General features: G+C 39.2%; 2 protein-coding genes across 2 annotated transcripts; one reads left to right on the top strand and one right to left on the bottom strand.

Moving 5' to 3' along the window:
* Positions 1-2,191: 2,191 nt before the first annotated feature.
* TRAPPC6B (trafficking protein particle complex subunit 6B) lies at positions 2,192-7,110 on the bottom strand. Its single transcript, XM_064658668.1, has 6 exons — positions 6,977-7,110; positions 6,830-6,897; positions 5,752-5,869; positions 4,149-4,232; positions 3,003-3,096; positions 2,192-2,364 (listed from the first exon to the last, which is right to left on the bottom strand). The coding sequence occupies exons 1-6, from the start codon at positions 7,055-7,057 to the stop codon at positions 2,333-2,335; spliced, it is 477 nt and encodes a 158-aa protein (XP_064514738.1). The 5' UTR covers positions 7,058-7,110; the 3' UTR covers positions 2,192-2,332.
* Positions 7,111-7,999: 889 nt separating this feature from the next.
* PNN (pinin, desmosome associated protein) lies at positions 8,000-18,531 on the top strand. The gene is made up of 9 exons (XM_064658659.1): positions 8,000-8,173; positions 8,396-8,467; positions 9,334-9,402; positions 10,627-10,699; positions 10,783-10,877; positions 12,825-12,906; positions 14,730-14,885; positions 14,968-15,106; positions 16,138-18,531. Exons 1-9 carry the CDS (start codon positions 8,061-8,063, stop codon positions 17,427-17,429), a joined length of 2,091 nt encoding a protein of 696 aa, XP_064514729.1. The 5' UTR covers positions 8,000-8,060; the 3' UTR covers positions 17,430-18,531.
* Positions 18,532-20,270: the final 1,739 nt, after the last annotated feature.

Consider the following 20,270-nt stretch of genomic DNA (forward strand, 5'->3'; position numbering starts at 1 on the left):
CCAGTAGGTTACTGAAACAATTGTTCTAGTAAAATATAAATATTACTACTTCATGAGTAATAATACTATTTTTAGTAAACAGTTGCAGAAACCAGTGAAAATTACACATCTGTATTCAATGCTTTTAATAGAAGCATTTATTAACAGAATTTATTTTCTGTACAAATGTATCTTGACAAATACATTAGCTCACTTATTTACATATATATTTAACGTGGAGTGCTTTGCCAAGAGGATCAGCATCTGCTTGGTATGTACATAACTCCCTCTGATTATAATTGTCTTCTGCAATTAAAAATCCATTTTAAAGGAACTATGAATTCAGCTCATAGCAGCCAATTGATATAGAGTATTAAATGACGTGCTTCCTGTGTATTGTGGAGATTAAGTCCCTCTCCTCATTATTAAAAATAATCATTAGCCATAACCAGTTATTGATACATTGTTAAAATGGCTTTGAATGATTGGCATTTTTGCATCTGGAATGGTAGTCTTAACTGTCATTGAAAAATCAAAATTAGTTGCAATAACTACCAGAGTGTTATTTCTGGAGATGCAAGTAAGAGATTCTGGAGATGCAAGTAAGAGATTCTGGAGATGCAAGTAGCAGATTCTGTCCATGATGATGCCACAATAATCCCCACTGCAGATACCTAAACATGATGACAGTGAAATGCCCATCTATTAGGCACATAGCACAAATTATTTCTAATCTCTTTATAGTAACATTTTCAGCATGTTGAAAGCAGAATGTGTTGGCAACTGAATAACCTGGGTAATGCAAGAATACGAGTTAGCTAACTCTCCACTCCTACAACTCCAAACAAATCTGAGTTATAAAGGTGAACAACCACCACCACCTTCTTCTAAACAACCAGTATAAGAACCCAGTGTTTTCAATCAAACTGCAAATCCCCACTGAGTACCATACTACCATAGTTACTTTCACCTCTGCTAGTTCTATAAAAAGTGGGACAGCATTCTGCTGGTTCAATTTCTGCTCTCTTTGTTTCCAAGAACTGTTAAGTTATTCAGCTACAGCTAATCTGAGCTATCATTCACAGTACCTGAAAATATCAGAACTTGGTCACATCTTAAGCTCAAGTATAATAAACCCCTGGTTATCATATTTATAGTCTCTAGCTTGCCAGCTTGTGACAGCTTTCTAGAAAAGGTTTGATCCATTATAATTTTCAGACCTTTACTAGAACTTATGAAAGAACAGTTTCCACTGTTCTTGCCCACCATACTACAGTACAACATACACTTCTCCCAACACGGAAGGTAGTTGTGTATCAAAGGTGTCATTTTAATATGTGAGCTTTTCTAATTAGCCTGTTATTTACTGGTCTCAAAACCAGAAACTGAATCACAATCACAAGGCATTCTCATGCTTCTGAATAAACACTGTTTCTATTGTGATGCATTTGAAAGTAAGTATAAGGCCTGAACCTGCCAACAGAAAAGTCTTACAGCAAAATTCATTAGAAGTTTTAACAAGATGTTTTCATGCTTACCTACAGCAAGATATGTATTGTTATGCAAATCTTGTAACAAGTATCTAGCAAACCCCAGTGTCCTCAAGAGTCTTGGCGATGTCTTTATAGCTTCTTTCAGGCCTAATCATCTTCCTGCACACACTCATTACAGAAGTGATCCGTAGTTAGCAATTAAAAGCAAGTACATTAATATCAAGTTTATGTACAACAAGCTAGAACAAATTTCCTTCTTGGCCACTACAGATAACCTTAGGTGTAAAATCATTCTGACACAAAAAAAAAAGGTGCTAATTTTAAGGAGGTAGGAGAAACTGTTTAACTATGGAGAAGTAAGTTCTTGTTTCTGCTGCATCATACCTACATTCCTACATGCCACATGCCCCATTCCGACACTGGCTCCGTAAGAGAAATACAAAGGCAATCTCTGCTGCCTCACAGTTCAGAGTGAACAGGGAAAAACAGCAGTTGGGCATTCACATTAGGTGACACAACACACGTTAGTTTCTTATTCCAATTTCATCTTGATCAGGCTTTTACTCTGTTCTCAAACTGTGCCTCTGGTCTTCCAGATGTGCTCTCTTGGTAATTGAAATATTTTGCTGAAAACTTGTGAGTACGCAGTTTTTACCATATGGACATTAACACCTTGGAATACAATAAATTTCATACGAAGACACAAGGATAGTGTTAAGTTATTTCAATGAATATTTATTACATATTTTGGAATTGTGCTGCATACTGCTATAATTTACAAGTTATATACAAGACTGAGCCAAGATACTGAATCCATACACAAAGGATTTTTAAGGTAGATACCCAGATTTGAATGTGCTCTACATCTTCTGTATCATCACCTGAAATTTACCTGCAAAAAAAGCAAAGTCAGGTCACATTATTACCATTAGAGTTATTTCTCCAAGTAACTATTTTATTAATTTTTTTAAAGAAATAGTAAGGAACATCCCAATCTTACAGTTCAATTGTAAGCAATTGTGCCATTATTTAAATTTAGCATTTAAATTTTAACTCCAGCTGAAGAGCTTTTTTTTTTCTTTTCTTCTTCCCTGTAAGTTGATCCATTCCCACATCACAGAAGTTAGGTCAGCCAAATTTAGAATTTGTGCAAAGTCTGTGGAAAATTTTTAATCGAGCAGTAGCTACAATGGACCTGACTTACTAACTTTTTTAATGGCTCCTGTACAGAAAGATCTTCACTTATTCAAATAGCTTTCTGGACATACATCCTTATGCATTTGATCCTTTCAAATGCAAATACAACTTTTTAGTTTTGCTTTCCACTCAACATGATGGAGGTTTATCCTCTGTCAGTATTTTCTAAATACCAAAGCATTTAGTGGAAAGCCATATCCTGAAGTTCATATGGATTTCTATAGCCCAGCAGCTTCAAACTAATCCCACCTTGATAAATGCTTATACAGTGATGAAATCAGCCAGGAAAGTTATAAAGTGAAATAGTAATTGAATACTCCAAGAACTACTTACATGCAGGCATTGATGAAACTTCAGCTGTTACAATACTCTTTATTCCCAAATTCGATAGGCCTCCTCTGATTAGTCCACAGGTAAAAGCTAAATACTAAGTACAAAGTTGCTCTTTAAATAAGGGTAAAGGCTGTAGCTTATTGATAAAGATTGAAACTAAGCATTCAAGCACAAGACTTAATGCTTGGACAATAGAAAGCTATGGAAGTTTTGTTTGGTGCTTGAGACCTTGTCAGGTCTCTAATGGACAAAAGCTCCAGTATTTGGTAGAGCAGAGCTCACAACACAAGTTGCTCTTGTTAGAGGCACTATTCTGAGTTACTTGTTTCTAATTCCATTAAACCTTTAGGAATTCAATATTCTTAGAACAATATTCCTAAGACTTGGTTGAAATTAGCAAGTGGCATTAAAGTCAATTAAGGAGGAACAGTGCAAGACAGCATTTTGGCACAGGCCACATTGCAGAATACAAAGGCCGGCGGATACTTAAAATATATGTTGCAAAACAGAAGAAACATCTCACCAAACACTAAAAAAAAAAATCCCAAGGACAGTAGCCAGCAATAAGATGATCAAGAATTAAGAAACCATAAAATGGAACTGAATGTTCTATTTCTTACATCCACCTGAACTAAAGTCCTCTATAATAGGTTCTTCAGAGGCATTGATTTTACTTACATGAACTATTACCCTAACTCAGCATCTGCACTCAGAACTGTTCTTAACTGGTGGAAGATCTTTCTGAACATTCCTATCAGCTCATCTCAGAAGCTTGTTCTCACTAACAAATAGTATCTTCCAAATGTGTTTTGTAAGTTTTAAAAAAGCTTCTGAAAGCACATGCTTTCCAAAGAGAATTTGTGTGACTGCAGCAGATAGTGGCGGATAAGCTTCCACCATCAACATAATTGAAACATAACAGCAGCAAGTTTCTCAACAACCATGAGTGTTTCTTGCACCATAAATCAAATCCGCTGTTCCAAAACAAGGTGCATTTCCAAAAAGTACACAGGTTCTGAAAACTTATCTTTAGCTGCCCTTTTCAAGAGTTTGTATCCATTCAATTACAAAATTTAAAGTTATTATTAATAGATCAAGGAAATTCAAATCAAACCGGTAGACCCCGCATATAAAATTGAAGGGTACCTTCGGTGCATGTTCTAAATACTGCTTTCCTGCAGACATTTGTGTCAAGAGACGAAATTTATTGTCTTGGAGGACATAAATACCCTGTTTAAAAAAGAAAAAAAAAAGTTGGTTTTTTTTAGTTGAATGTGCAGTACCTTAGAATCAACATTTTATGTAAATACATTTGATTTGTAAATATATGTTGTTTATTGTCTTCATTTATCTTTATTCTTAGGCTGAAAAATGAAATTTTAGATTAAGGCATATGTGATTTAAGTTCAAATTGTATTATATACTTGCAAGGAATATCAAACCAAAAGGTACTTAATTATGAGTTTACAACAAAACTCCTAGATAATAATATGATCTCTAAAAAACGTTTATGTACATTTCTTCTTGGAAAAGTCCTTCCAGTGCTCAGAAACAGTAGTTCCATACCAGAAAGTCTTTAGCCATATATCAAATGCATACTGGTTTTTACATTCAAATCTCAATCTTTATCTGGTATGCAATTCACTATTCTTATTCTCAAATACAGTGGGAATTATCTTCCTTAACAGCAGTACAGGTAACACACCTAGCAAACAACAGAATTAAAAGTCTGGTGTTTTCTACATTACAATTTTGTGTAACAATAATAAATTAGTATAATAAAACTATAAGTAAATATAATAATAAATAAATAAATTCTGAACATAGTATAGCTTTATCTACACCTGTCATTTTAATTTCTTTGTTAATGACTGTGCTACTTTGGAATTTCATAACCCTTGAACTTAAATAAAGGTTGTATATACAATTAAAATCTTAAGCTCAATACTGCAGCTTTCTTTGAATTAAAAAAACCAGATTTCTAAGGTAATTATTATCTGTTAATATTGATAAACAAATCACTGAAAAATAAAACCTACTTTATTTGGCACAATCTTTGTACAAATCTTCTTCTTACTAATTGGACACAAAAGGAAAATGGTCAAAAGATAACCAAGTCTTCAATAGGAAAAAGCTTTTTTACTCTAGTAAAATGGCTCCTTAAATTATTTTGATCTTGCTTTAAGAACTGTAGCTGTTGATATAGACAAGGACATGGATACAGCACAACGTCACCAACATGCAAATTTGAGAATTTTTTCAGCTGTTTCTTACACAAGTATGTTCACTAGAGTGAGCTGTCTCAACTGCTGAAAACTGTAAATATTCTTCAAAATAAAAAAATTACTTCAAGGCAGCCATTCTATTTAAATAGATGTTAAGACAGCAACATCACTTTTTCACTAGTTTTCTACTAACATTTAGAGATACATAAAAAAATGTTCTTGTTTAAATGTTAATCAACTGTAACCACTCCCGCCCTCTATGTAACTCTGCAACAGTGCATATGAAATTCAAAGCACTGAGTCTTTTCAAACAGAGTGGCAATAAAGACATCACTAGCAATCATTACATTGTATTCTGAAGCTACATGAATATTACAAAACCCTGCTTTTTAAACAAAACAAATAAGAGCATTTTGGGTTTCTTATCAGGTAATTCATTCCAGACCAAGAAAAACAAAAATGAAATAGCAATTCAAAAGTCATAATGATTTTGTAAGTTAAATCTTATTCTACAGCATTAGTACCTGATGATTAGTCCTTAGGTTATCTATTTGTTTTTTGAATACAGTTGTCCAAAAATCTTTGCAAATGAACTTCATAATATCTAATTCATCCTTGAACCTGGCAGTATCTTTTGTAAACCTAAGAAATAAGTGAGACATGTATCAATAATGATGGTACACACATCACTAATTAAACAGAAAAATAATTTTTTAAAAATGGTACTATGCAACATTATTTTTGAGGCTGTTACAGAAATTAGTTTTCCAACCATTGTACAGCATCATTCTAGCATCACTCTGCATTCATCAAGTATTTTAACTTAAGAGCAACAGTGTTACCTTAATATCTGCAACATGATAGCAGAATAAATTGTTTTAATTCCATGATTACTAAAGATGATTGACATACACAAAGATGCAAAGCACTCCATCAGTTTTATCTTCAATTAAATGTGTACATAGAAGATAAAACACTCATACCTATACTACTGCTTAGAAGGAATCCTCAAATATGCAAAAGAGGTCTAACACATAGGAACAAACATGTAAAACTTGTTCCTGTTTTTCAAAAAGGGAGATAGATCTCTCTCTTGCTTATTTCAGTTTTCTCTCCCTTTATCCTCCTTGAGGGTCTTTATCTGGCACAACAGCATCACTTTGTTGAATGAAAGCATCACTTCACAAGACCAAGAGTCTTCACACGACCCTGGAACGAGGGCGCTGAAGTTGTACCTCGGGTCCCCAAAGGGCCCGAGCAAACAAGGCAGAAACGAGCTCGGTAGCCAAGTTACGAGGACTGGGAGCGCTTTGCAGAAACGAAACAGAGTAGTAGCCAAACATAAAATTACGTTTAAGAATTAAATCAGAAAGAGAATAAGATCATGAAACGTACCAGAACTAGGAAGCATGCAAAAGTCTACACAAACTGAAACTAAAGATGATTATAAGTATTAAAAGTAACCGTATACCCTGACTCAGTTTTCATGATGGGAAGCACCAGTCAAATGCATACCCCAAAACTGTCCTGTGACACTCAAACACAGGTGCCCATCAGAATGGGATTCCAAAATAGAAGATGCCGGGGTCCGGAGGGACTCACCTCTCGATGAGCCCCTGTCCGACGCGGAAGCCCATGCTCTCCAGCTTGGTGGTGCAGCGCCCATTCTCCTGCAAGACACAACGCGCCGCCACCGCGTCAGCCCCGGCGGCTGCCGGGCGGCCCTGGCACGGCCCCAGCCCCACTCACCCCTTCGCCCTGCTCGGCGGCGCGGTACAGCCCCGCCACCATCTCGCTGTGCAGCAGCAGGAACAGCGCCTCGTCCGCCATCGCCGGTGCGGGACCTCCGCCCCTTTCGGGCGGGCCCGGACACCGCAGGAACTCCCGGCCGAGGCGGGGCGGCCAAGCAGCGCGGCCGAGCCGGTTCTCCCCGCCGGGGAAGCGGTGCGAAAGGGGCTCTCGCGTTATGTGTCTGCAGAGCCCGCGGGCTCGGGCAGCGCTAGGCCCAGGACCGGAGGTAAACGCGCCTCCTCCTGCGGAGCTTTTCCCGCCCGCCCCACTGCTGACAGCGGGCGGGGCGGGTGTGTATCACTGCCCCCGGGACAGCGCCCGTGCCTTCGTCTGCCCGCCGCGGAGAACCGGCAGCGGCGCCGGCTGCTCCCGGGGAACAGCGCGGTTTACAGCCTGGCCGCCGCCCCGGGCGCCAGGAATAACGCCCAGTTCGGAGTTTCCCCACCGCAGGCCGAGCCGGGCCGGGCCTCTCCCGCGGGCGGGAGTTGAGGGCAGGCGCAACCTCAGCCTCAGCCAGGCCTCAGAAACGGCCCCGCCTATTGGCTCGCCGCGCACGGCTGCCTTTGATAGGGCAGCGGTGATTGGCCCCCGCCCGAGCCGCGCGCGTGCCGGCTGGTCAGCCCCATTGAGAGAGGGAAGGCAGGACGCGTCCCGGTGGGCGGGAACGAGCGTCCGCGAAGTGGTTTTCTGACCGGGCTACAGGAAAACGACGCCCTGAGTTCTCATTGGCGCTGTGTGTGTCAGTCCGACGACCCATTTCACTGATTCGCGGAGCTGGCACGCAGAGCCTTCCTCTAGTTGGGCGGCTGGGGTGCCAGTCAGCCTCTGAGTCCTGTGATTGGTGAGCGCCTATGGAGATCCTTTACCGCGGGGCGTGTCCTTTCCGCTCGTGCCCGATGATTGGTGCTCAGAGGGCGCCGCCGAGTCGCGATTGGCTGTGCCGGCCTGGCCCGCGGCCGCGGAGTGGGCGGGGCCCGTTCCCCTCCCTTCCTTTCCCAGCGGTGCCTCGCGCGGGGCCCGGCCAGGCCGCGCGGCGGGCGGGATGGCGGTGGCGGTGCGCGCGCTGCAGGAGCAGCTGGAGAAAGCCAAAGAGAGCCTCAAGCACGTGGACGAGAATATTCGCAAGCTCACGGGCCGGGACCCCAATGATGTGAGGTGAGGCGAGAAGCGCCGGGCGCGCCGGTGGCCCGCGGAGGGAAGAAGGGCCGGGCGGGGGGTGCGCGGCGGGCCCGAGGCGCGGGCGGCGCGGAGCTGCCCGCGGGCCCCGCGCCCTCTGTGGACTGGGCGTGGCGGCAGCTCTGCCCGCGGCGAGAGGGCACGGCCGCGGACACGTCGGGCCGGGCGGGCATCACTAACAGCGGCCGCCGTCTCTTGCAGGCCCCCCCAGAACAGGTTGTTAGCCCTCACAGGCCCCGGTGGAGGTAGAGGACGCGGGAGCTTATTGCTAAGGTAAGGAGGCGCAGAACGGGGGTCGGGTTCCCTCCACCCGTTCCCTGGCGGTGCTGCCCTTTCGCTTTGATGTTGCGTGTTTCTCGTTTGCCCCCGCTCCTCTCTGTACTGCTGTTTCAGTGAGCACCAGAGCTGCCCGACAGGACTTCGGTGTTTAAATTTAAAGTGCCTTTTCGTTTTGAGTTACAACAAGTTTAAACTGTGGCCTTCCCCAACCCTTTCAGCTGTTAAATGTAAGGGGGGGGTAACATCACATTTCAAGGGAGGAATTGTGTTGTGTCTGGGACGTTGTCTCTTTGAAATCTGTCAGGATCAATCTCTTGGTAATTAAGAAACTGGTAGGTGCTCCAGGAGGAATGGGAAGAGTTGAAGTGGGCAGGAATTTTAAAATACATTTAGATAAAATCACTAGTCTGTCATTGTGGCTTCTTCTTTCTTATTTCTCCTTTTCTCTCCCCACTCCACCAAGTAGAATGAAAAGAACAATTTTTGTTCAGCAATTCTTAATGGAGCATGTATTGGCTTTTTCATTGAAGTTCAGTATTAAGCCACTGGTTTAGGCTTAATACATTTTGAATACGATTGCAAGTACGATCATTTGAGCATAATGGGGTCCTTGTTTGACTGTAGTTACTCAGTTAAGTGCAGAAATTCAAGGTTCACAAGCAGTATGTTGGAACAGCTTCGTCCACAAGCAGTATGTTTGAACACTTTATTGCAGTAGCAATAGTAAACAGTGATATAACTGAGCAAAACTTTTGTTTACATCATGACCACAAAGCCAAAATACAGTTGAATTGTGCAGCCTTAAGGTGGCTCTAGGGTTAACCTAACCTGTTCTGAGATCACAAATGTTTTCTTTTTAGGCGTGGATTCTCTGATAGTGGAGGAGGACCCCCAGCCAAACAGAGGGATCTTGAAGGTGCATCCAGTAGGTGGGTGCAAAAACTGATGCAGAGAACTTGCTTTTCAGAATGAGAATTTGTAACAGTAAATCAATAACTGTTAATAACTGATGACTTTCACTGTCTTCTTTGGAGATTATGTATGCAAGACTTGTTGGAATTAATTTGCATGATAGCAAAATGATGAAATCTTTTTCATACCTTAGAGCAATACAAAGATGGTAGCACTAATATAATGATATAGCAATACAAGGACACGTGGAATTTTCTGTTTTACTGGATGTACAATTTGCTGTATTAGTTCTGCTTAGTAGCCATGTTTGTTTACAGTAAACATAACTTGAATTATAATTGAAATCTCTTCAATAAATTGACTGCAGGCAGTCTGATAATGGACTCAAATTTTGAGTTTTCACATCTGGATGCAAATCCATCAGATGTGACTGATAACAGTGAGCTTCAGGCAGTCTGACAATGGACTCAAATTTTGAGTTTTCACATCTGGATGCAAATCCATCAGATGTGACTGATAACAGTGAGCTTAAGTGCTGTGGGCACTTAATGTGCAGTGGTAGTTCTTGGCTAAAGCAAGGCTTGCTTTGGAATTTTTGAGTTAATGGAAAGTGAACACTGGGAAACAGGAAAGTGCTGTGCCACAAAGATGAAATTTGGCTTTGTGCCATAAAGCCAAATAACTTCTATTTAAATTATTTATTTTAATTTTTATTTTATTTAAATTATTTTTTTAGGTTGTTTTTTGTTAAAACCTTAGTTCATTCGTGTTCTCAGATGCTAATACTTCTGCCCCATTTTTAGGTATTTGGCTAGGTAACTTAAATAGCATTTCCCATTTGAGAAATCATACCAACCTTTCCACCTCAATGCATTTCAATCTGTCTAGTGATCCCTTTATACCAGTAGCCATTTTAGAGGGTCAGCAAAAAGGAAAGTGCCAGCATTTAAAACAAGAAATAAATTCCAAATGTATTCTACCATCTCAAGTATGGTGGTGTTGTGGAGTCTTGTGTTTTGCTTTACTGTGCAAGTTGTGTTAAAATTTGAACTATTTTGTCTCAGTGATTTTCACCGATAGTAGAATTTGTCTGTAAAATGTTATGTACTGGTTGTTGGAAGAGTGGGGAGATTTTTCCTGGAAGTGTTGGTTCTTCTGACTTGTATTTTTCTCCTGTTAGAAGAGATGCTCTCCTAAATGACATTGTTCTCTAATGGCCACTAACACTTTTTCCTCCTCAGGCTGGGTGGAGAACGTCGGACAAGAAGAGAATCACGCCAAGAAAGCGACGCAGAGGATGATGATATTAAAAAGGTAATATATGGTAAGAGGAGCTGTGCAGGAAGAAACTTACCTGCAACGTGATGAACAAAGTGGTTTGCTTTTCTTTATTGTAGCCAGCGTTGCCATCTTCTGTTGTTGCTACCTCCAAAGAGCGAACACGTCGAGACCTTATACAAGATCAAAATATGGATGAGAAAGGAAAACAAAGGTATGCAGAAGTCTCTAAACACTAACATGATACTTTTGAGTGCTAGCATAGGAAGTAGGTTTACATTTAAAAAGTATAACACACAGGCTGTAATGTATCAAAGATTGTGTTGAAGAGTTACCATAATGGTGTCAAATTTATTTTAAGGAATACTCTCTGAAAACACAGCAGTAACACGCACATTGTTCGGTTCAGGTAACTGACAAGGAATTCTGCTTCTCAGGCCCCCTACAGGAACAGGTTTGCTAATGCTGTTGTAACATTGCCTTTGAATAAAACAGAAATATATTTAGCTTCATTGGTCCATTAGCTTTTTGGACTGTTACAGCTGTCTTGGTTCATCCTTTGTTGTGTTGGTTGAGGGAGGCTTTTGGTGTACGTTCTTCTCCCCCCCAGCTTTTTTCTAAAACACAGTAGTTCCATCATGTGGGTTTTTTTCTCTTCTTACTTTCAGACTTAGTATTGTGTGTTCAATCTGACCTTCCTTTTTGCCTGCTGCTTTTTAGATTTCTCCTATGTATGTATCTCCTTTTTCCTATATTTTATTTGTCTCAGGTAGCTTATTAAAATTCTCACTGAAATGCAGTTCTGTTTGTAAGAGTTGTTGGAAAAACAAATTTCCAACTGTATCCAAACTCCTTAGACTCAATCTGCTTCAGACTGCAAGTCACCTGGTGCAATAATCCATACCTCAAATAAATAGAAGAATGAAAACTGGAATAAGGATCTATAGAAGGCTTCTCTGATAAGGCCCACAAATCAACTGGTACAAAAAACTGGCTCTTTGCTCGCTTCTTTTAGTTATCACACCACTAATGGTCTGCTCTCGCTTCCATTACTGCTTTCTAACTGCTTTCCTCACAGGAAGATTTTCAAAATTCTTAGTGAACTTCCTAGAGCTTCAGGCACTAAAAGTTTGTTCCCTCAGAATTGTAGTTTTACTGTTTTTCACTTCAGTAGTCTTAGGGTAGATGAGAAAACCAGTATTGGTTTCTGTATGACTTGTGGTGGAAAGAAGTTCTTTAAGAGGACAGCATCCACTGAACTCTTGATTTTGCACAGCGCCTTCTGGGATGTCATTCATATAAAATGCACTTTGAGTGATCTTTGGCTTTCAATTCTTTATTTGTTTGTGCTTCTACTATTTAATATCCAAGTGCCTTTACCTTTCCACGTCAGGTTTGAGCCACCGTAGTAGAGTGGTACTTAGTGAAGACAGTAGCATTTCCTTTCTCTCTTAATCAGGAAAAAGGTCAAGGCAAATAAGAGGCTCTGCCTCTTGTTGTACAGACTTAATTTGGGATTAAATGGAAGGAGAGAAAAGTTGAAAGTCAAGAATCCAGTTCTTGTTCTGAAGAAGGGAATTTGTTGAAGAATTTGACTTATTTTTCTCAAAACAACACCTAATTGGATGAGAGCACTGGCTTCATCCCACAGTGCAGTGTCTCATTGTTAGGCAACTGTGATAGATAAGCTTTCACTCCCCTATGGCTCCATTTCTCCTTAATCCTGTAAGCAGGTTGTGGACAGGGGAGTTTATGTTTTTCAGAAAGTGCAGTGACCTTCCAGTTTGCTGCCTTATTGATAGCTCCCACTGTATTTACTTGAATCTTTTTTTCTTCAGTACTCTCTTCTTTAGGATTTTTTTATAATATTTCCTTAGTGTCATTATTTCTAGATGAAAAACGTGCAGGCTTCCAATTTTCCCAGTGCCGAGTTATGGATAAGATCTGTGTCTTACACATAAGCAAAATGATATGTCACTGTAACTTATATCCTTGACTGTTGGCACAGTTAATATGTCTTCTATTGCTAATGGCCTTGAGTAATACTGAGTCTTTAAAAATAAATATCTTTGAGGTGGAAAGTTTCTCTGATTGTTTATGCAAATAAAAATCTTAGTACTTGAACTGAATCTCAAATACCTTTTTGTTGTTTGTTTTTCAGGAATCGACGTATATTTGGCTTGTTGATGGGCACTCTTCAAAAATTTAAACAGGAATCCTCAGTTGCCATTGCTACCGAGAGGGTATCTCATTTTAAGTTCTATCAGATTGTAAACAATAAAGCAAAATTGTGTGGTTAAGCTACTTCAGATAGGAATGAAAGTTCCCTTCCAGGTGCAGCAAATTGGTGAGAATGCATGTAGGTTTTTGTTTGGCTTAGGTCAGGGAATGGGGGTAGGAGGCAGGATAGGGGCTCTAACTATGACTTTGTAACACTATTTATGACCTTTGCAGAAGTGAAAAGGCAGAGTTTGGTGGATTTTTTTTAATTAATGTACATTTTTAAAACATGTAAAACACAAAATAGATTTATCTTTTTTCTTGTTCATGTTATGGAGGATCATTTCAAAGTAAATGGAATTTAATCAGGTAACTATTTAAAAGGTCATAGACTACTTCTGGAAATAATGATGACGTGGTATTGTTGAAGCAGTGCCTACCCTGGTGTGTTCCAGATGTTTAAATTATAACCACGTGTACAGAAATCTGGGGTTGTATTATGCTGTCTGTTTGTCTAAAAATGCCTTCCCCTTTTCAGTGTGGATAACAAGAATCTGTTTTTTTCATAAATGATTATGTGATTGCACTGAAGTAAAGGCTTTGCATAGCTTAATGATTACCTCAAAAAACTTGTATATAAGATGGTGGTAACTTTATTCCTAGTATGCCTTTTTAAATTATGAAGGATATGGTATTTGTTTACTGTTGCCCCAAATGAGTTATTCAGTTAATACTAATAATCTTTAGATTAAAAATAGTGTTTGAAAGTTCTCCTTTCAGCAGTTTAGTGGAAGCAGATAGAAAGTCTTTGAATTTAGAATCTTTTCTGTGTAGTGTTAGCATGGCTGACTTGCACTGCTGGTATTGATTACTTTCAGATTCAGTATTTGAGTCATTTAGCTAACTTGTCATGCGGCACGTAAGACTAAAGTTCACTTTTGCCTGCTTGCTTTAGAAGAAACTGTTGATTAGGATGGTCCAGAAACATGGAGTCCTTATCTATTTTATAGTAGTAGGTGTTTGCACAAAGAGACCTTGAGGAGTTACTGCCCTTTGCAAAATTTTTCTGAGAGTTCATATAGACATTTTTCTCTTCTTACGTATAAACTTGCTATAAATCAAAGTAGAGGCCTGAGGAGTTTTATGATAAAGCTATTTTGTTGTTTAGGCATTAAATTCTGGGGTTTTTTTAGACAATTATTGTACAATCTGAGCATATGGCAGTCTAGGGCATGAGAACAGGGCATTCCTTGATTATAATAATATATACTGGAAGTCTTTACAAACTAATTTGTTTTGTTGGTCACAAACACCAGTCTGCAGTCCTTCATTTGTTTTGGGGGGAGTTGATTTTTTCTCTCAGAAGTGGGAAATCTACCTGGCTTCCCTGATACCTGAAATACATTTCTTTTATTTTTCTGCCATTGAGGGGAAAAAACCCCACAGAATATTCTGAGCTGGAAGGGACCCACAAGGATCATCTAGTCCAGCTCTTCAATGAATGACCCTTACAGGAATTGAACCCACAATCTTGGCAATATTAACACCAGGCTCTACCCAACTGAGATAATCTCAGCTTATATTGAAAATTCAAATCCAAGTGGTATGATAGAAAAGCAGACAGAAATTCAGAGGGCCCCATAATTTTATTGTTAAACCAATAAAAAATTAGGCACCAGCAAGCAATGATGCTCTTTTCTTCTGTTACCTCTAATTTAGGCGATATTTCTTCATGTGTTTTCGGAATGTCTTTAATGGTGTAAATAATTCAAAATTTTCAAGTGGACCAAACTAGAACGCTTTCTTGATGTAGGAAAAAATTCACATATTTCTTTATTTATCTTAGCAAAAGAGACGACAAGAAATTGAACAAAAACTTGAAGTGCAGGCTGAGGAAGAAAGAAAGCAAGTTGAAAATGAGAGGCGAGAACTGTTTGAAGAAAGACGTGCTAAACAGACAGAGCTGCGATTACTTGAGCAAAAGGTTGAGCTTGCTCAGTTGGTGAGTTTTAGTTTTGTTCTTGATCTTTCGCTTGTTTAAACTATTCTTTTGTATCTCAGGATGATTTACTTTCATTTCTCAGCAAGAAGAATGGAATGAACATAATGCTAAAATAATTAAATACATAAGAACAAAGACAAAACCCCATTTATTCTACATACCTGGCAGAATGTGTCCTGCTACGCAGAAGTTGATGGAAGAGTCACAGAAAAAGATGAATGGTAAGTGGTCTTTGTGATACAAAGGCCTTCGTTCTTACCTCCCTTTGTTTGCCGAACAAATGTAAGTCTCTGTTTAAATACATGAATTTCATGCTTAGGACAAACTGTATGTTTTTACACGGGTGTTCATCATAAGTGAACATTACTCTTTCAGTGACTTATTTTTTTGTTGGGTGTGATTTGATTCTGTTCCAAGAAGTGAAAAGATGTGTATGCACAGTCTCAGAGGTATGTGTTTAAAACATAGTCCTTTATATTAGCTTTAGTACCAAGATGTATGCCAGTGCAGTAACTTAGTCTTTGAAAAGGCAGATTCTGTGGTTTGAAAACCAAGGAAACGCAGGTGTTTACAGAGCATTTGAGAAGTGTTTTCTTAAGCACAACACTGGAACTTTATGATTTTTTTTTTTTTTATCTCAATGTGTGTTCATTTCTGTTTCACAGGATACCTATATTTTTCTTTTGGAAAACAATTTAAAATACTCCAGTTGATGGTAGTCCTGCTGTTCTTTTTTTATTAAACTAAGAATATATTGGTTTGTTGTTTTTTTTCTTAGGAGCTTTTCTTCATTGCATGGGGTTGGGGAATAAGAGAAGCTAGCTCATCTGAACAGCCTACAGTAATTAAGCTTTCTTAATACCTAAACAGCTTTTTGCTGATTCTTACTATCTTTTGTTTACCTTAGGAAGTATAACCTTATTAATAGATAAATACCAGGAAAATAAGATGGTATTTTGATATGCTGTTGGTTGGATTGATTTTAATGAAGTCAGAAGCTCTTTCTGTTAATTTAGATTTAGGGCTTTACGTTCTGATGCTCCACTGAATTTACTGTCTCCTTTGCTTTGTTTTTGTAAGGTAACTAGCAATCTTTTTCATCATGAACCAATGGCTTGCTACTTCAGAAGGAATAAGGATGCAGTATTTATAAGTTGAACAATTTGACAACTTATTAGCTCATAGTTAAAAGGAAAATAGACTTCAGTGTCTGTAGATTATCTTAACTATTATTTATGCGTTTATTCCCTAGCACTCTTTGAAAGCAGGCGAAATGAATTTGCAGAGCAGATTAACAAAATGGAGGCCAGGCCCAGAAGACAATCTGTGAAGGAAAAAGAACAGCAGGAGGTGCAGAATGAAGAAAAGAAGGAAGAACAGAACAAGGAGCAGGAAGAGGGTAAGGTGGCTCAGCAGGTGGAAGAGATGGAGACAGGTAATCAGCACAATGATGTAGAAATGGAGGAAGCAGGGGAGGAAAAGGGAAAAATAGGTTCAGGGTCAGGGCATAGTGATGCAGAGAAAGAACAGGAAGAGGATGAACAGAAACATGATGTGGAGTTTAAAGTAGAGGAGACTACTGAAGTGAGGGAGAATGACAAGCAACAGGATGGTCAGCATGAGGCGGTCACAGTTATAAAAGTGGAAAGTGAAAACATTCAGCCAGTGGATAATGAGCAGGATGTGGCTGAAATGAATGAGGCAGATAGTGTAGAACCTGTAGAAAATGAAAATGGCAAAGAAGGAGAACCAGAGACAGAGTGTGATGCTCAGCCAGAAAAAGTGTGTAATGTTCCTTCTCCCAAGAAGGAGAAAGGTATCAAAACAGAAAATAAAGCTGAACTTGAAGAAATGCAGGAGAAAGCTCCTGAAGCTCAGACAGAACCTGTGGCTGAGGCTCTGTCTCAGCCGCACTCTGAGCCACTACCACAGTCACCTCAGTTGTCTCAGTCCACTCAGGATATAGAGCCCCAGGCAGACAAGGATGAAAATGCTGTGGTGTCTGTAAAGGTGGTTGAAGCACAGGCAGAGCAGAATCAAACACTGAGTGTAGAAAGTAAGAGTAAGACCAGGAGTAGAAGCAGGGGTAGGGCAGGAAACAAAACTGGTAAGAGTCATAGCCGCAGCAGCAGCAGTAGTAGCAGTAGTACTTCAAGCAGTACTACTAGTGCAAGTAGTTCCAGCACTGGCAGCAGTACCAGTCGGAGTAGTTCCACCAGCAGCAGCACTACAAGTGGAAGTACTAGCAGGGATAGTAGCAGCAGTAGCTCTAGTAGTAGTGAAAGTAGAAGTCGAAGCCGAGGAAGAGGGCATAACAGAGATAGAAAACGCAGAAGGAGCACGGACAGGAAGCGAAGGGATGCTTCAGGAGTAGATAGAAGTCACAAGTCCTCAAAAGGTGGGAGTAGAGATACCAAAAGCTCAAAGGATAAAAGTTCAAGGTCTGACAGAAAAAGGTCAATATCAGAAAGTAGTCGGTCAGGCAAGAGAACTTCGCGGAGTGAAAGAGACCGTAAATCAGACAGGAAAGACAAAAGGCGTTAACAGAAGAGACCAAGCTTCCTTAGCCTAATCTTTGCAGCAGAAGATTATTTGAGTGAAAGGATTCCTTGTAAGGAGGAAGAGAAGGCTGCCTTAAGAATTGCATGCTGTAAAAAATCTTTTGGAAAAATGCAGACTGTTTACCAGGCATTCTTGTACTTTTTACATAATTTTGTAAAAGGTTACTTACCAAAATTATGTGAACTTCCTGAAAATGTAAAAATAAAAGATTAACACTCCTTTGCATCTTTTTTTTTAAATATCCTGTACTCATTAAGATCTTCTGTATATTTTAATAGGTAAACCTTTTACGTAGGTGTGAGCATTTCTTCTGTATCATATACTTTTTTTTGTAGAAATAAATGTGCATTTTAAATAAATTGTTTGATGTCCTGTTGACAATTAAATTCCCCATTTTAGATCATATTTAGGGAGGCAGTATTGCAGGAAATGTAAAAGTTTTGCCTTTCCCCTCTATTCCTTGCAAGAATGGGAATTGTAAGACCTAGTATGGCAAATAATCTCTTCAGTGCTGGTCAGGAAGGAAAAGTAATTGATTTGGATCTATACTTTTTGCTTTCTTCTGTACTTGCAAGCGCTTAGTCGATACTATCTTCCAGTCTTATAAAACCTTCCTGTCCATAGGCAAGCAGTGATTAAATGGGAATGTTAACACTGGCCAAGATATCTCAAGTCAGTCTGGAAAACCACTCTTATCTGCCTTCTGCAGGTACTTTGGTAGTATTTACATCTGTATTCTGGAGACAGTTAGTCTGTTCAGTGATGATCCTTGCTTGGTGGCCAGTGGAGGAAAGACTTCAGCTTGCTCCTCAACCAGGGTTCTTTTTATTTTAGTTGCAGACCAATCTTTGATCCCTTCATACCACTAGGAATAATTACATAGCACTGTTGGAGTTACCTGGGACTACCTAATACTAATGTTTTGTGCGTGCAAGAATGCTTTCTGAATGTATTTAATAAAACTTAAAGTGGTATGGTGTTATCTCTGAAGGTGAATACTGGTTTTATATAATTTTGTATTGAAAACAATAACATCTGTTGCTTTGTTCTGTACATGTGCAAATAAATGTTGCTTTGTAGACCACTCTCTTGATGCTTGTGATATTTTCTTTTAACAGGTGTATTACCTTGGTCTTTCTGCATTTAAAGCATGAATTGTAATTACAGGTGACTGTACCTTACATGCTCCATATTCAAAATTATTCTTAAAGGCTTTAATGAATTGTCTATTAACTGAGTATGAAACACGCTATAATCTGTGTTGTTTTGACAGGAGAGAATTCTATTATCTGATATGCCAAATCACAGACTAAGAAGTACTAGAAAGATTTCAGTATGGAAAGGACATGTAAGCTTATTTTAGTGTACAAAATGCCATATACACCCCATGTTTCTGCAACATAGAGCAGACTTTTGCAAAGTTCTAGTTTGGAGTATGTCAGGTTTTGGATTTTTCATCTGAACTCAAGAGTAGTGACAGATTTATGTGTTCTGAAGTGCTGAATGTCCTGACTTAACGAAATGTGTCTAGCAGGGGATGGAGTGTCCTTTCAGCAAATTAGGCACAGTGGGAAAACTCCAGGCTTCCTCTTTTTCAGTTAATTCAGTACTTCATTCAGATTCTTCAGTCCATATCCTATCTGCCTCCGTTTCTCTACAAGAGTGGTTTTTAGTTCTTGTCAGTAGTTTCCAACCACATTTCCTTTCCTTCGGAAGAATGTCATAATTTAATGTGCTGTCTTTTCTGAAGGACAAACTAAAGTTCAAATGCCTTACTGAACATATTAAACCCAGCATTTTACCAAAAAAACCAAAGTCTTATACTTAGATGTTATTAGTTTGCAAGTTTCAACTAACTTCACATTTCAAATTGCCTTTGGAAGCCGTTTTAGTTTTGTCAATTATATTTTTTACCTGAGTATTTTTGAGGTTTCTTATTTTGAGCTTATGTGATTCACTGCTGTAGTGTATTTACTCTACAAGTCTTAATGACTGATACTAATAATGTTGTCATTATACAAAACTCCTGGCCACTGTTTCAGAGCACCATTATTAACAGCGTTTATAAAAACAATTGGTGGGTCCTGGTAGGTGAATTAGGGATTGGATTGATTGTTTCAGGTTATATTACATTCAGGCAGCAATGTATTTCTGATGGTGAAAATACAGGAGTTTTGTTGCCGAGTACAAACTTGGTGATGTATTTGATAGTTTAACGTTTGTTAGAAGAATCTTACTGCCATGGTTCAACTGTGCCAATAATTGTTAGCCTTGCTAAATCTAAGCAGCTCAGTGCAATGTAAACATCAGTGTGTGATAACTTTGTAATAATGAAGTTATCTAAGAGCTAGGTATTCCAGCCAATATTCCAATCAGAAATAGTATGAGATAGTAGTATACTACTAGCACAATAAAGCAGCAGTATATTTACTAACTGTTACATTTTCCCTCAAGGTCCCCTCCTCCTGAAACAATTTCAGAGCTGTGGATAGGAGAGACCACAGAAATAGCTGACAACTTCAAGACTAAATGTGATGGAATAGGTTGTATTTTCTGAGCATTTGGTGCAGATAGCATGGGGTAGGAAATGATTAATTTTTTTTTTTATTTCCCCCCTAGTGGTGAGTTGAGATCAAAGGAAGAACACCTTGTTCTCATTTCACTCAAGTGGAAAAAGGAACAATGTTTTTCCCCTTTTCTAAGAAAGGAGTAGAGATGCTTTATGTGAGTAGAGAATATACCATGTATGCTCTATGCCTGTCTTGTGGAGTGCTTCCATCAGATAGTCCCTTCTAGCTTTAAGTATAATTTCAAAAGCCAGTT

The sequence above is a fragment of the Pseudopipra pipra genome, chromosome 6 (genome assembly GCF_036250125.1).
Source record: "Pseudopipra pipra isolate bDixPip1 chromosome 6, bDixPip1.hap1, whole genome shotgun sequence".
In the NCBI taxonomy this organism is placed as follows: domain Eukaryota; kingdom Metazoa; phylum Chordata; class Aves; order Passeriformes; family Pipridae; genus Pseudopipra; species Pseudopipra pipra.